The sequence below is a fragment of the Dermacentor andersoni genome, chromosome 1 (assembly GCF_023375885.2).
Source record: "Dermacentor andersoni chromosome 1, qqDerAnde1_hic_scaffold, whole genome shotgun sequence".
Lineage (NCBI taxonomy): Eukaryota > Metazoa > Arthropoda > Arachnida > Ixodida > Ixodidae > Dermacentor > Dermacentor andersoni.
The window spans coordinates 128,274,649-128,287,636 of record NC_092814.1 but is presented as its reverse complement, the minus strand read 5'-3'; the positions used below and the strand labels follow the sequence as shown (position 1 = coordinate 128,287,636).

Sequence of the window (12,988 nt, the reverse complement as noted above, 5' to 3'; positions counted from 1 at the left end):
TAGGATGGCATGGAAGCATTGAAACCTTACTACACAAGTGTATACAGTACATACAAAGCGTGGAGCTCGTGCATGGATGTGCAGCAGTTGGCCTTACCTACAGAAAGCAGAGTACATACGCTGCATGAATGTGCATGTGCAGCATAACAGGACAAGCTGTTGCCATGGGGGAAGGAAAAAGACTGGGAGCATGAAAACAGGCAGCTAGCCTTGGCAGGCCAACTTGCTCCATGCCTATCTCCCTCTTTCTCCTTCCCTTTAGGGTCCAGCGGCAGCTGACTCTTGGGCAAGAGGTCTGAACACACTTGCCGGACTTCTCAAAGCATTCTTTGATTCATGTTAGCTTTTAGTGATGCCTGTATCATTATAGGCCTGTGGAAGTTACCGTTTGCCTATCACATGGTGCAGGTTAACCTCCGATGAGCCTTCCTTCATATTTTTATGACTAGGCTTCAAAATAGCCATGTGACACTCCATCTTAGCCTATTGCTTCCTCCATGGCTGTAGCATGCTGGGATAAGTATTTTGCCGGTGCTTAGTCGATGAGCTTCCCTCTAACAATCAAATGAGGAGACAACTGAGGAGGAAACTGAAATGTATCTATGTACCATGCCGATACCATGCTCTTCAAAGGCTTAACTGTCCTCAGGCATTACACCACGTGTGAAATGGCGTGACAAAGAGAAAGAAAAAGAAGTAGAAGCCACTGAGGTTTTCAAGCGAAACATGTATGTAATGGGAGCGTAGCAGTCAATAACACTTGCTAAATTTTCATGCAGCACAGAAGCAACGAAAGCTTACTGCATAAACATATGAAAGTCATGGTACACAGTATGCATGCACGGTCTACGAAAAATGACATGAGTGGAAAGTTTGACAGGGCAAGGCATAGGGCATAAGGAAACTAATTTTGTGATAACATCAATGCTTTAAGTCGGCAAGTTTCCCACCAAAGAATATCAACTGCGGAGACATCTGAATAGAAGACTGATACACCTTTGTGCACTGCATTGATACTGCACAAAGATTGTGCAGTACATGCTGCATAGCCACAGTTGAGGTGTGAGCTTGGAAAAGACGGCTGCAGCACATGCTCAGGTGACTTCCCTAATATTCCTTTTTCTGAATTACTCAGCCCAATATTTTGGAGTATGGCCTTTACAGAAGAATACCATATGGTACTTCTATGAAATGAAATTTCAATGTAATGAAATGCCAATTTTGTCACTTCGTCATAGAGTTATACCTATATAATGAAATTCTCGACATAACAATATCTCTAAATTTTTATAACTTCTCGTCCATAGAACATCATGTATTTAGAACCGGTGCATTTATACACGATTTCAATATAACAAAATTTCACTGACACTGCAAAGGAATACCAAGACAATAAATAGAAATTCCTCTGGATGAAGATGTTCAAAGGGTTGAATTACAAGCGGCTGCTTGCGAACACTCCTCTCAAATTGTGCGTGTACCCGTCATGATGGCGTAGTGGCTTTGGCGTTGCACTGCTAAGCCCTAAGACGAGGGATCACATCCTGAATGCAACACCCGCATGTCAATGGGGGCGAAATGCAAAAATGCCTGTGTACCATCCATTGGGTGCACATTAAAGAACCTCTGAGGGCACTGATGTACCAACTATTTTTCGAGTAGGTGGGCAAGTCACCACTGCGAATATCCTCTCTCTCTCTCTCTCTCTCTCTCTCTCTATATATATATATATATATATATATATATATATATATATATATATATATATATATATATATATATAGGAAAGTGATATTCGCAGTACGTGCCATCTGGGGTCGCTCTGCCGCCACTACTCTGTCTGCATCGACATCCCACGCCAACAACGGCAGCTGCACTACCCTGCATATAGTTTCCCCTTTGACTTCTGCCTTACATGTTCGTTTTTCGTATGTTTTACCACAAAGCCTGACATGGAGGGCTCCTTCCAAGGGGAGCAGAGGTTAGGTTAGCGGCATCTACCTATAAACGATGGCACATTCTTTTATATAATGTGTTAATGACATATTGATTTGTTGGAAAATATACTTTGGAGGTTATACAACAGTTCACGTTCATAACTGGGTGGAGAATGCATGCACAGAGTGGGCCCAGGTGGCACGTATACTGTAAAGTTTGCCTCTCTTGCGGATTATCCGATTGCCATTGCAATAAGAAAGGCTGAAAAATGTGTCAGTGAAATTTATCGTTGTCATGAACAGATCTAGTTTTCAGTTGTACATTATGAACCATTACAGTCTAGTATTTCCAACATTTTAGGAAGCGTATCACTGATGTACGACAAAAAAAGTAACTAAAACTCTTACTATAACTGTGAAGTGGATTTTATAAATGTAGGTATTTTGAAACATTCTAATATAAGCTAGCGTGAAGTCGATAATTTACCTAGGTGTGTCATGTTGGTTTAATGTTCGTGCAGCTGAAGGAAAGCGGGGAATTTACCAACAGAGTATAGAGGGCTTTCGCTTTAGTAATGTATTTACTATAGGATAGGTGAATATTGAAGTTTCGAATATGAATGGTTGGTGTGTAATATTTTATTCGTATTCTAAAATGAACTATGCGATATTTTTGAATATAAAGACTAACCAAGTATTTCGCAACAACCGACTGTTCAAATCGGGTTACCATTCTCCACCTGCTGAACACAGTATTGCAAATTATAATTATCCGAAGTAAAACAGCGACAAGGTTTTTGACGCAATGCAGAAACCAGATCGGTAATGCAAGCGTTGTTTTCGGTTCTGCAGAACCCCTAGTGGTTGCTTAGTGGCTATGGTTTTGGGCTGCTAAACACGAGGTCGTGGGATTGAATCCCGACCACAGCAGCCGCATTTCAATAGGGGCGAAAACACCCGTGTACTTAGATTTAGGTGCACGCTAAACATCCCCAGGTGGTCCAAATTTCCGGAGTCCATGGACACTACGGCATGCCTCATAATCACGTCGTGGTTTTGGCATGTAAGACCCCATAATTTAACTTTTTCTTCGGTTTTGCGGTGGAAGTTTTGCGCTGGTTAACACTCTCCTTGGATTAGATATTGTAGACATACATGAATACCCAAGACTGCATGGACGTGGGAGCTGCCGTCATCGCCGTATCACAATTTGTAGTGCAACACGCGCATAATGCAGAGGTTGTGGATTCGGCTCTTACCGTCAGCCCCAAAGTTGAGTTTTCCTCCATTTCCCATTAGCTTCTCATTTTTGCACTTCAATTAGAAACCACAAATAATTTATCCTATGCTTTCCTTTCCTTCATTATCTGTTGTTTTCATATGGTTCTGACTAACAAATACGTGCGAGCATTCATACAAACCGGGCCCCTCGGTTTCCTTTCTTTTCGTCCAATACTTGACAATTGGCTATACTGCGCTTATGGCCTACCAATTAGTATTTCCTGCAGGCTAGTCATGCAGTAGTTTTATCTCTTACGTTACAACCAGTGATGTTTTTTTCTTGTAAAAGGCTCTGTGTTCTTTCTAGGGCACACAAATACCTCCTTAGCGTTTTTTTTCCTTTTCCATAACTTCTGATATTTTTCAACAACTATTTATTATGCATTTTTGAAAAGTTGGTCAGTTTCAAATGCCTGTCATTCTTGGAAAGCTTGTTTGCCACCAGGCTTAAAGGGACCCTGAAACAATTTTGACGATTTTGTACAAACGTACTGAGTCGTTAGGGTAGGTCCTTCTGATTTTAACCCTTTGACGGTCAATGACGTAAATATACAGCGCCGTGAACAAGTACGAAAATGGTCGATGCCGTATATTTACAGCGCCGCCTGTACGTTTAAAAAGCGCGCCATTTTCCTAACTTTTTCTTTTCTGTCATGTGCTGCCACTATGTGGGGATACAGGGAATTTTTTTTTTGTGCGCCTCCCTCTCTCGGCTTTCGTTGCATGGTTTGTTTTAGCGCTAGTTTGCTCCCGCGTGTCTATATACTACCGCTCGCGCATTGGGGCGCGCGCATGCAGGCAGCCGTTTGGATTTTGTTTCGCGGGCGGTTTCGGCTTTTTGCGCTTGCAAAAGTGATGGCTATCTCATTACTAATCGCTCAAAGGGCGACCGCTTGTTTCTCGCTCGTTTAGTGCTCACAGGGGTGCGCATAGGAAGGATGCCACCAGGCATGCATTCCTGTTTCTTTTCTTTTTCTTAAGACTCGCGAAAACTAATTGCACTAGCTGGTTGGCGATAAGATGAAGATTAGTGGAAGTTTGTCACACGTCTTGCTTTTTTTTGATGGGCACACAACCAAACAGTTTTCTTGAGTGCGTGCACCTACGCAGTTCGATTACCTTATGGACGTACGTATTAATGTAAGAGCAGGAACATTTGCGACTTGCGAAATATTCTAGTGTGCGGATTTTCAAAGCCTTGAACTGTATGTGCAGAAAAATGCATCAAATTTTTAATTCTGATAAGCTTATTTCCTTTTTATTGTTGTTATTCATGAATGAAGAGTGCATATATACCAACGCAAAATATTTTTTTCTCTCACTTTACAGTCACCCTAGAAAAATTACGGTAAATTTTTTTTAGATAAGTCCCTAAGAAGAATTGGAATCTGCAATAAAAAAGATCGACCCTGGGCGGTCGCATATGGTGAAAAAAATCGACCCTCAAAGGGTTAATGAGAACAGATCCTTCTGATCATTAATTGACGCATCTAAGTGCTCCGCGTAAAGCGTGTAATTTATTACAAGGTTTTAAAAATGTATATCGCTGCTGATCGCAGTACACTGCTTGGCGAAATTTTCAGCCGCCCCTACCCATATGACGTAAATCACCCAATTGACATCATTAGGGTGAGCTATCCGATTGGCTGCCTAGGGCGTGTCATCGATAATTTTTCCACCTTTATGGTGAACAAATGATATTCGTAATAGTTGGAATGTTACTTAATTTGTTTCTATAAAAAGAAAGTAACAGAAATAGAATGCAGAAGAACAATTTCTCACTACACTTAAGCACTTCCAGCACACAGCAAGCGTCGTCTGCTTGTGTTACGACATACTCCATTTTGACGAGAGCTCCACGGTCAGAGTTGGTCTCAGTCTTTTCGCGAGCACTATGATTCAACTTTGTTGCGTTGTGGACTGCAAACGTAGTGACTGGCAATATGTCAAGCTGCGACATCGTGTCCCTCTGCAAGGCAGCAGACGAGCGAACTGGCTGCAGCGCATCGGACTGCCGCTATCCAATCGGCACCAGGATTTGCGCGTTTGTGGCCGTCACTCTACACTGGAAGATTACTAACGCAATAGCAAGGGGACAGGGCCTGCCCGCTTGACTGTGCCGTGTAACGGGTTGAGCAGAAGCACAAATGTGAATGGTCTGCATGGTGCAGCCACCTGGTGGCACAGAGCTCAACCATACACAGTAGCAGTAACGAAATGTATTCTTCTTTGTTGCTGGTGTAAATTTTTCGCAGGAGTGTAATCATCAACACATTGTTTTTGTAAATGTTTAAAATGTTTTACACTTGGTTAGAGCAATATTAGCGCTTTGTTTCGCTGGTTAAGCTCTGCGCCAACAAGTGGCGGACTGTGCAGACCGATCAGGCCGCTCACGTACGTCTACGCTAAAGTTCCTTCATCAGCTTGAGTTTATGCCTCCAGCCATCTGCCGAAATGCCCAGCTTGCCTGTGGTTACCGGAATACCAGACACGTTCGGCGCTTCGACAATGCTCACAACGCATGCTGCTTTGATAGCTCTCACTTGGGGTCGACTGCCAAGCAGCTGGTAGAGAGTTTGGAAAGGCTTCGTGTGCTCGCTCCTAGAGAACTGGAATGCGACAACACGACGTGCCATCATGACGCAGAGCCAGTGAAGGCGGAGCTTAGCCCCAATCACTCGGCGAACGAGTTGAGGAGAAAATGCATGACTCTGGAGGAGGGTAACTTTAATCGTCCGCAGCTCTCTTAATATGAGACATTTCACACAAATTGTGGTGCGAATGATTAACTTTAGCTGTACCCTACACGTCTACAAAATTTGTCCAAACCGTTTCAGGGGCCCTTTAAAGGTGTCAAGTGGCTATTCGTGTAGTTCTTTTCATGACTGCTGTGATCTTGTGTTTAAAACGATCTTAATTGTGCATGATAGTTGACTGTCTATTCAGTGCAAGTTCGTTCCTAATTATACTGAAGCAAATATTCCTGCTGTAAATATGTGCGTTTGTGTTTGTCTATTCGATATTTGATACTTATTATTTGTTTTTGATTCGCATTTGAAAAAGTCAATATTTGATTGTCTAGCCCTAATATTAACAACATAGTGGATTATGACAGCTTAAATTTTTCATTATTTTCAGATTGGAAGGTTACAAATACAGCATGATTCAAAAGAACACTGGCAACGTAGTTTTCCTAGCATGAAACTGTATTTAGGCTGCATATTATCCCTAAATTTCTTGTGCTTGTCGACATTCGTGGTAGCAGAACTAGATTCTGTGGAATGCGCTTGACCGCATGTTGTTAACATGAAAATGAAAATTACCCGAGCTTTGTACAGGTTAAATACCATATTTTCGCCCTTGATCTAGCTGAAAGTCGCCCTGAAGTACGGATTGGTCTTAAAGGTGGGAGAAACGGAAGCGATTTGTTCAGTCACATGTTAACGAGCAAAGCCGTTCCGATATTTACACTTTTACACAGTTAATATATCTTATTCATCTGCTGTGTTCTAAATCTGAATGGAAAATTTATTCCACTTGGTTTTGGTAAATTAGTTCTCCGACATGCTTGCCAAGCGTCTACCAATCGAATGGACTTAGTGACACCATAGGTTTTGTAATATTCAATTATATGTACATTCATTAGATTTTGTAAATAATAAATAAATGTCAATTTCCTGACCACAATGTGAAGGCTATGGCAACCACTGTGCTGTGAAGCACTATCACAATGTGAAGGCAACCGTTGGTTCATCATGGTCACAAAGCCTATGCATCGTACAGCGAGTTTCGGCCACTTGCATGTGGCTTTTGAATATCAAAGCGCATTCTTGAAGGCCATTTTTCAAGCAATCCTTCTAACTTATATGTCGTCAAAATATTACCAACTGTTTACTGAGATCTGTGGAGATGGGTTTGCACAAGGCTCACCCTACGAGCGACGGTCAGGAAAGGGCATGATAGTCCTCCACTTCGCAACGAACAAAGGTGCTAGGGCAGGGTTCGTCGACTCTCCGACACGGCGCAGAGAAGGCTCCAGGGTAAGATCGCCAATAAACATGGGTTTATTCACCCAAGATACAGCACAGTGCGACAGTCACGGTGCTTACAAGCAAAGGCTCACCGCAAGACCGATCGAGTACATGCGCCCGCTGCACTAGGGCTAACCGGTAAATGGTCCACCAAGAGCAAGAACGAGAAGTCGCGGGGGCAAAGGTCCCATGTAGCGAACTCATTGCGGGCCTGTGAGCATCTGCCGAGGCGAGAAAGCGGTCAGCAAAAGAGAGCTCGGGTGGAGATGGCGCCCGGGGGCCGCCACTCAGGAGGCCAATCAGGGCGCGTCCCGGTGACAGTTGCTCGTGCGGTGACTCGAGCCGGGGAGAGAGAAGCTTGGTTTGCGCAGGAATTTAGCTCTGGCGCGCTAGCCGTGTCCACCATGTTGCCGTTACGGCAACAGAGCCCGGAAATCGAGCTAAGCACAACGCATGAGCTGAGGGATGAGGCACAGGGCGGCAACTCGATCCCCACAAGTCACTAAAAAAGTCACTGATTGCTAAATAGCAAACTTGGCCATAAACAGACTAAAAGGTCACAAAATCTAGCGTCAAAATCGCTAAAATGGCAACACTGATAAAATACGGGTAAATTATAAAAGCAAATATGATTTTGTGTTTTCAAAGATGGTTAGGTTAGACGGCTCCAACAAACACAGGATGATGCAAGTGATGGTACATTGAACTTGTTTTGGACAGCCTAGCGATAGCTTTCTCAGCAATGCAGACTTGCAAGGCACGTCCTGCAGGCATCTCGCACCGCAAAGTATGAAGTAAAGCATCATCTGCTACAGCACGTGGAGGCGAGGCCCGAAAGCAGGGAATATGTAATAAATAAATCGTACCTATGTGAGCCCAATTCTGAGAGAAAACTTGGCTTCAGTTGTTGTTTTGTGCAGTGTGCAGCCGACAGTGCCCACTTTCACAAGTGTGTGTGCGTAGGGGGGGGGGGGGGGAGATAAATGGCCTACTTTTCCTTTTCAATTCTGACTGTGGGGGGAGGGGCATACCTCCCCCGAATCGGCAGATACACCTATGACAAGCATGGTGTCACGCATGCACAGGCAAACACATCTCACTCGATGACCACGAGCACTCGCTGTCACAACGCTGACGTGATGAAGACCGCTGGCAAAGAGAAGCGAACGCTTCGTGCTGCCTCAGTTTCACCGCGAGAATACCTCTCACGACCAAATAAGTGACAGCAGACTTGAAAGTTCTGGGAAGCTCAATTGCACTATTGAGGATCAACTGCACTATTGACAGACCAAATAGCCCGAATCAACGTCTAGATCAAGACTTGAAAGACTACTGCAGACTTGCAGAGGTGGGGAAATTTACGAACTGTTACTGCGTAGAAGCCATGTTGTAAATAAATACCAGTGATGAGTGTGCTGAAGAACTAATGTGGCCGAGACTCCATGTGCAGCTGGTGGAGAGGCCAGACCCCATTATCATTGCTTCAAGCCGCTTTCTGTAAACCTGAGTGACCTTGGTTGGGACTCTAGGCGCATATATTCTCGGATTTCAAAAGTGTGTGTGTGTGGCGGGGGGGGGAAATGACTTAATTTGCCTCTTAGTCCTGAGAGTGAGGGGGGGCAAGTGCCCCCCCCCACTTCCGTAGATTCGCCCATGCCTGAGGGTCAAAGTTAATGCAGAGTTCCCCACTACTGCATGTGTCATAACCGTATTGTGGTTTTGCCATGAAATTGAGCAGTGTCATGTTCCACATCAAGCCCAAGTGCAATAAGATCCTACTGTGCTCCACGCACTGTAAGCTTTGGTTCTGAGTGAAAGCGTGTGAGGGTAACAGAGAAGGATGGTGGTCTGATGAGAGCAGTCTTTCTGTGCAAGCGAGGGGAAAGGGGGGGCAGGCTGGCGCACGTCTCCTTTTCTGGCACGGCCATGGCTGTGCATGGCTATCAGCGTGGCTGATTGCATACGCAGCCCATGCGCCCTGTTTCAGAGGTAATCTGCCAATTGTGCAATGAGTGGGTGTGCCAACATGGTGCGGCATCACGTGCGCTGTTTTCCTGTGCGTTTAGTAATGAAAATTCTGTAATGTTGAGTTTCGGAGACGCGCTGAAGAAAGAGGCAGATGAAGCATTCATTCCCCACTGCTGGTGTTTCTCATGATTGCGCCATCCCTATGAAGGCGACACTATCAGCCGCAGGGGTGGATTGCACGCAAAAGCGTTTGGGTTCACTTCGTACTGCCTATTTGAAGATATCATCGATATGGCAGGAAACCATATGTTTCGTTGTCGACTCTCAAATTCAACAAAATTTTTTTTATTCAAGTTTGCCTTTTTTCCCAATAATTCTGAAAATTTTGCAGCCACTTCTGTGTTAAAAAAATCCACTGGCAACTGTACTTATTTGCATAAATGGTTGAATTTCTATATAAAAAAATTTTGATATGAAGCAAATTGCTGATTTTATTGGCTTTGTTATATTAAGGTTTAACTGTATACATTTTTGGTACAGAGTGATGAGAAAGCACAGGTGATGTTAGTAAAACTTGCCTTTCATGACGTCCCAGACACGAACACTTCGATCAATGCCATCTGAGTTGTAAGTGAGTGACTTGAAACCAGATTCATCAAGGCGAATTTGATCTACAGGAGCATTGTGGCCTTTTAATGTGTACCTGCATGGCAATCAGAGAGACAGGATGATGCAACAATAAAAGCTATCAAATTTAAATTTCACTGCGATGCCCAAAAAGCTTTAATGAAAAAGAACTCAAATTAGCGAAAGTTACAAGAAAAATAGCCTAAAATGTGGCCTAAACCTATGTTTTCAGCTCTTGGAGTGCAGCCAACTGAAAAAATATTGCAAACCTCTCTTCTGATTAAATTTCAACCAAAAAAAGATCAATAGCCAAAGCCAATATTATTGGGCACAAGCCACATGCTGCCACCTTTCAACTACAAATGTATTACCACTCCAGAGCTTGCAAGGAATTGCCTTTTCAAGAACTCACTGTCTGCCCTGCCTATAGCTGAGGAGCTAGGGGATATTAGGTTCTCCTGGCCTCCCACTGAGCAAGGCTGCAGCAATGTGACCACTTTTGTCGCTGACAGTTCTTTGGAAAAATTGCACAATTTTATACCTAAAGGTCAAACAAAAGTGCTTTCTTGTAAAGAGATAGAAGTGTTTATTAGTGGTCCCAATATGCAAGCCTTGACTTCATCATGCGAGCCTTCGTCATCAAGAATTCCTTTGATGCAGTTTGCTAAGAATTTCCAGAGCTGTGGCTCAGCACCCCAATGGAGTGCTGACTGACTTTCAGCTTAAAGAACTACACCAGATATTGTCACTAATCAATAATGCCTTTTTGCAATTACTGATAAGCTGTGAGAGAAAATCTACAAAAGTTGGTCTTTTCCACCTGATAAAAGCTACCCACGGTGGCTGCAGTGCTGTAGGCAGTGGTCATTGGGTGGAAGTGGCCAACACGCGCAAATTTTCTCTCAGTGATTGTAGAGGTGAACTACGTTATCGAGGAGCTGCATCACCAGTAAAAGAAAAAAAAAAACACTGAAAGGCTCTGACATTATTAGAGCTTACCTTGAGACTGATATTATGTTGCGACAGCATAAACTACTTCCCTCAGTGATTGTAGCAGCCAACTACATTGAGAAGCTGCATGACCAGTAAAAAAAAAAAAACACTGAACGGCTCCAATATTATTAGAGCTTACCTTGAGACTGATATTATGTTGCTACAGTAAAAGCTATTAGTCTTCCCAATTGTGCTGATTTCTTCACACTCCTCTAGCTCAAATGCGCACACCTGTCACTAGCTACACGAAACGACAAGTCTGATGTTCTCAATTGTGTCACTATCATCTAAACTGCTATTGACTGGTGACTGTAAAATATAGCAAGCAGTAGACATATTTCTTTTACCAAAACCTAGTATGCACTTTCAAGAGCTTGTTGAAGCTGCTAAAATAGTTCATCTGAATCACTGTTTTCAACATTTACTACAGATTCATTTGTTTACTTACAACACAGTGAACCAGTTCACAGCAGTCCACAAGAAGCTCAGGAAATTGTGCAACTTGAGTTCAGAGGTGAAAACACAGTGCAACAGCAAAGCTACTCAGTAAGAAATCCCCAAAAGCAGGTGCAGTGCAGGCCTTCTGCTTGTTTGTTGCATGCGCTCCGTTTGAGGCCATGTGCCATATTACTGGTGGTAGCACAGCCCAAACTAGAGGTATGGCTGGTACAGTTGGCTCCTTAGATGTTTGGCTTTTAATAACAACAGACAGCACTCTCCTATTTATGCAAGAAGCAAAAAGTAGCTGATGTACACGGATGCGTAAAAGCCTGGCATGGCCAGAGCTGTTAATCAGAATAAAAGTACTGAATATTTCCTATGTTATCAGTTAGGAACACTGTCCTTATGTTGCAAACAAACACACAGCATATTTATAAAGAAATGCACATTGCAATATCCCATTGTGCCTTTGCCGGCCAATAGGCAAGCTGCATATACATGTCTGCTACATAGCTATGTAGAAACAGCAGATAAGTGTAAGAGTGTTTCCATGGTACTTAGTGAGTTATGGTACCATGGTACTTAGTGAGTTATGGTACTTAGTTATGCACATACACTGTGTCATCTATTGTGTTGCTGCTTGCACATTGGCATCAAGTGGCACTACCAGTAGGTCAGGTTTACAAAAATTATGAAATGGACTTGCACCTTTCCTGCACTTTTTGAAATAAACAGCAGTCAAAAGACACTGCACTGCTAAAACAAACAGCAGAGTGCAGCACTAAAAGAACTCCATCAGGTGGTGCAGGCAGATCAAGCAAACCTTATGGAACCAAGGCTATCAGTGCCCATAGATTATAGTGTTACTTGACATTTGATGCCTGCTAATAAGAACAAGGCAGCTTTAATGCTTAAAAGCCAATTTGCTATACCCTTGAGACATTAACAGCTTTGCAGTATAGTACAGACACTATGTAAAAGTTGCAATAGAGAAAAAAAACATACACAAAAGAAATGGATGTAGTTTCATACTGCTGAAGACTGAATGGTATTACCTTCTTGCTCCTGTAGCAAGGTCCCACACAAGGACAAAGCAATTGTCAAGCCCATTGACAACACAGCCACCTTGAGAGGAAATGGCAATGCTGCAGCTGTTTCGTTCAGGCTTCCATTTTTTGAACAATGTCCCACTTTGCAGGTCATAGACAATGATGAAATTTGGTGCACTGTCACTCAGCTCCTGCAATGCACAGTACACCACACTAAAAATCTGACACACATAAAGCACGAAAAACTGTACATTTATTCTGGTTTTGCATAAATTCAGCAATGCATATGCAACTTTATGGTAATAGTGGCATGGAAAACTAATAGAGTTTACCATGATGTTTACATACTGTTATACCTGGCTACCACTTATATTTATAGTGCCCTTGCATGTGTTTTTGTACCATTTAACTGCAAAATAACAACCAGTAGGTTAATTTGTCATGACACTCAATGGTAAAAAACATTTTACATTGGTGCCGACTATCAGAATGCAAGCAGTACATATTGAAATGATGTGTGAGAATACTGCTATATATTATGCAATATGGTTGCGTTTTAGGTGTTTACATTATTATTTAATTTTAACATACTTGCATAAGTGAATACTTGCACAAAATGTGTTCCACTGCCTGGAAGACACCTTGAACAAGTTTACTGAAT

At 42.9% G+C, this 12,988-nt stretch overlaps 1 protein-coding gene across 11 annotated transcripts in view; it reads right to left on the bottom strand.

The window, feature by feature from the left end:
• The window catches only part of LOC126544138 (NACHT domain- and WD repeat-containing protein 1), a 132,147-nt gene that overhangs the window by 52,513 nt on the left and 66,646 nt on the right, over positions 1 to 12,988 (bottom strand). For all 11 annotated transcript variants that reach the window (XR_011893283.1, XR_008608738.2, XR_011893285.1 and 8 more), the window contains 2 exons: positions 12,334 to 12,518; positions 9,796 to 9,920 (listed from right to left, as the gene is read on the bottom strand). Coding sequence is in view for 7 of the 11 variants with exons in the window: in XM_055062005.2 (XP_054917980.1) it covers positions 9,796 to 9,920; positions 12,334 to 12,518 (310 nt within the window). In the remaining 4 variants the exon portion in view is untranslated. The remainder of the gene's footprint in view (positions 1 to 9,795; positions 9,921 to 12,333; positions 12,519 to 12,988) is intronic.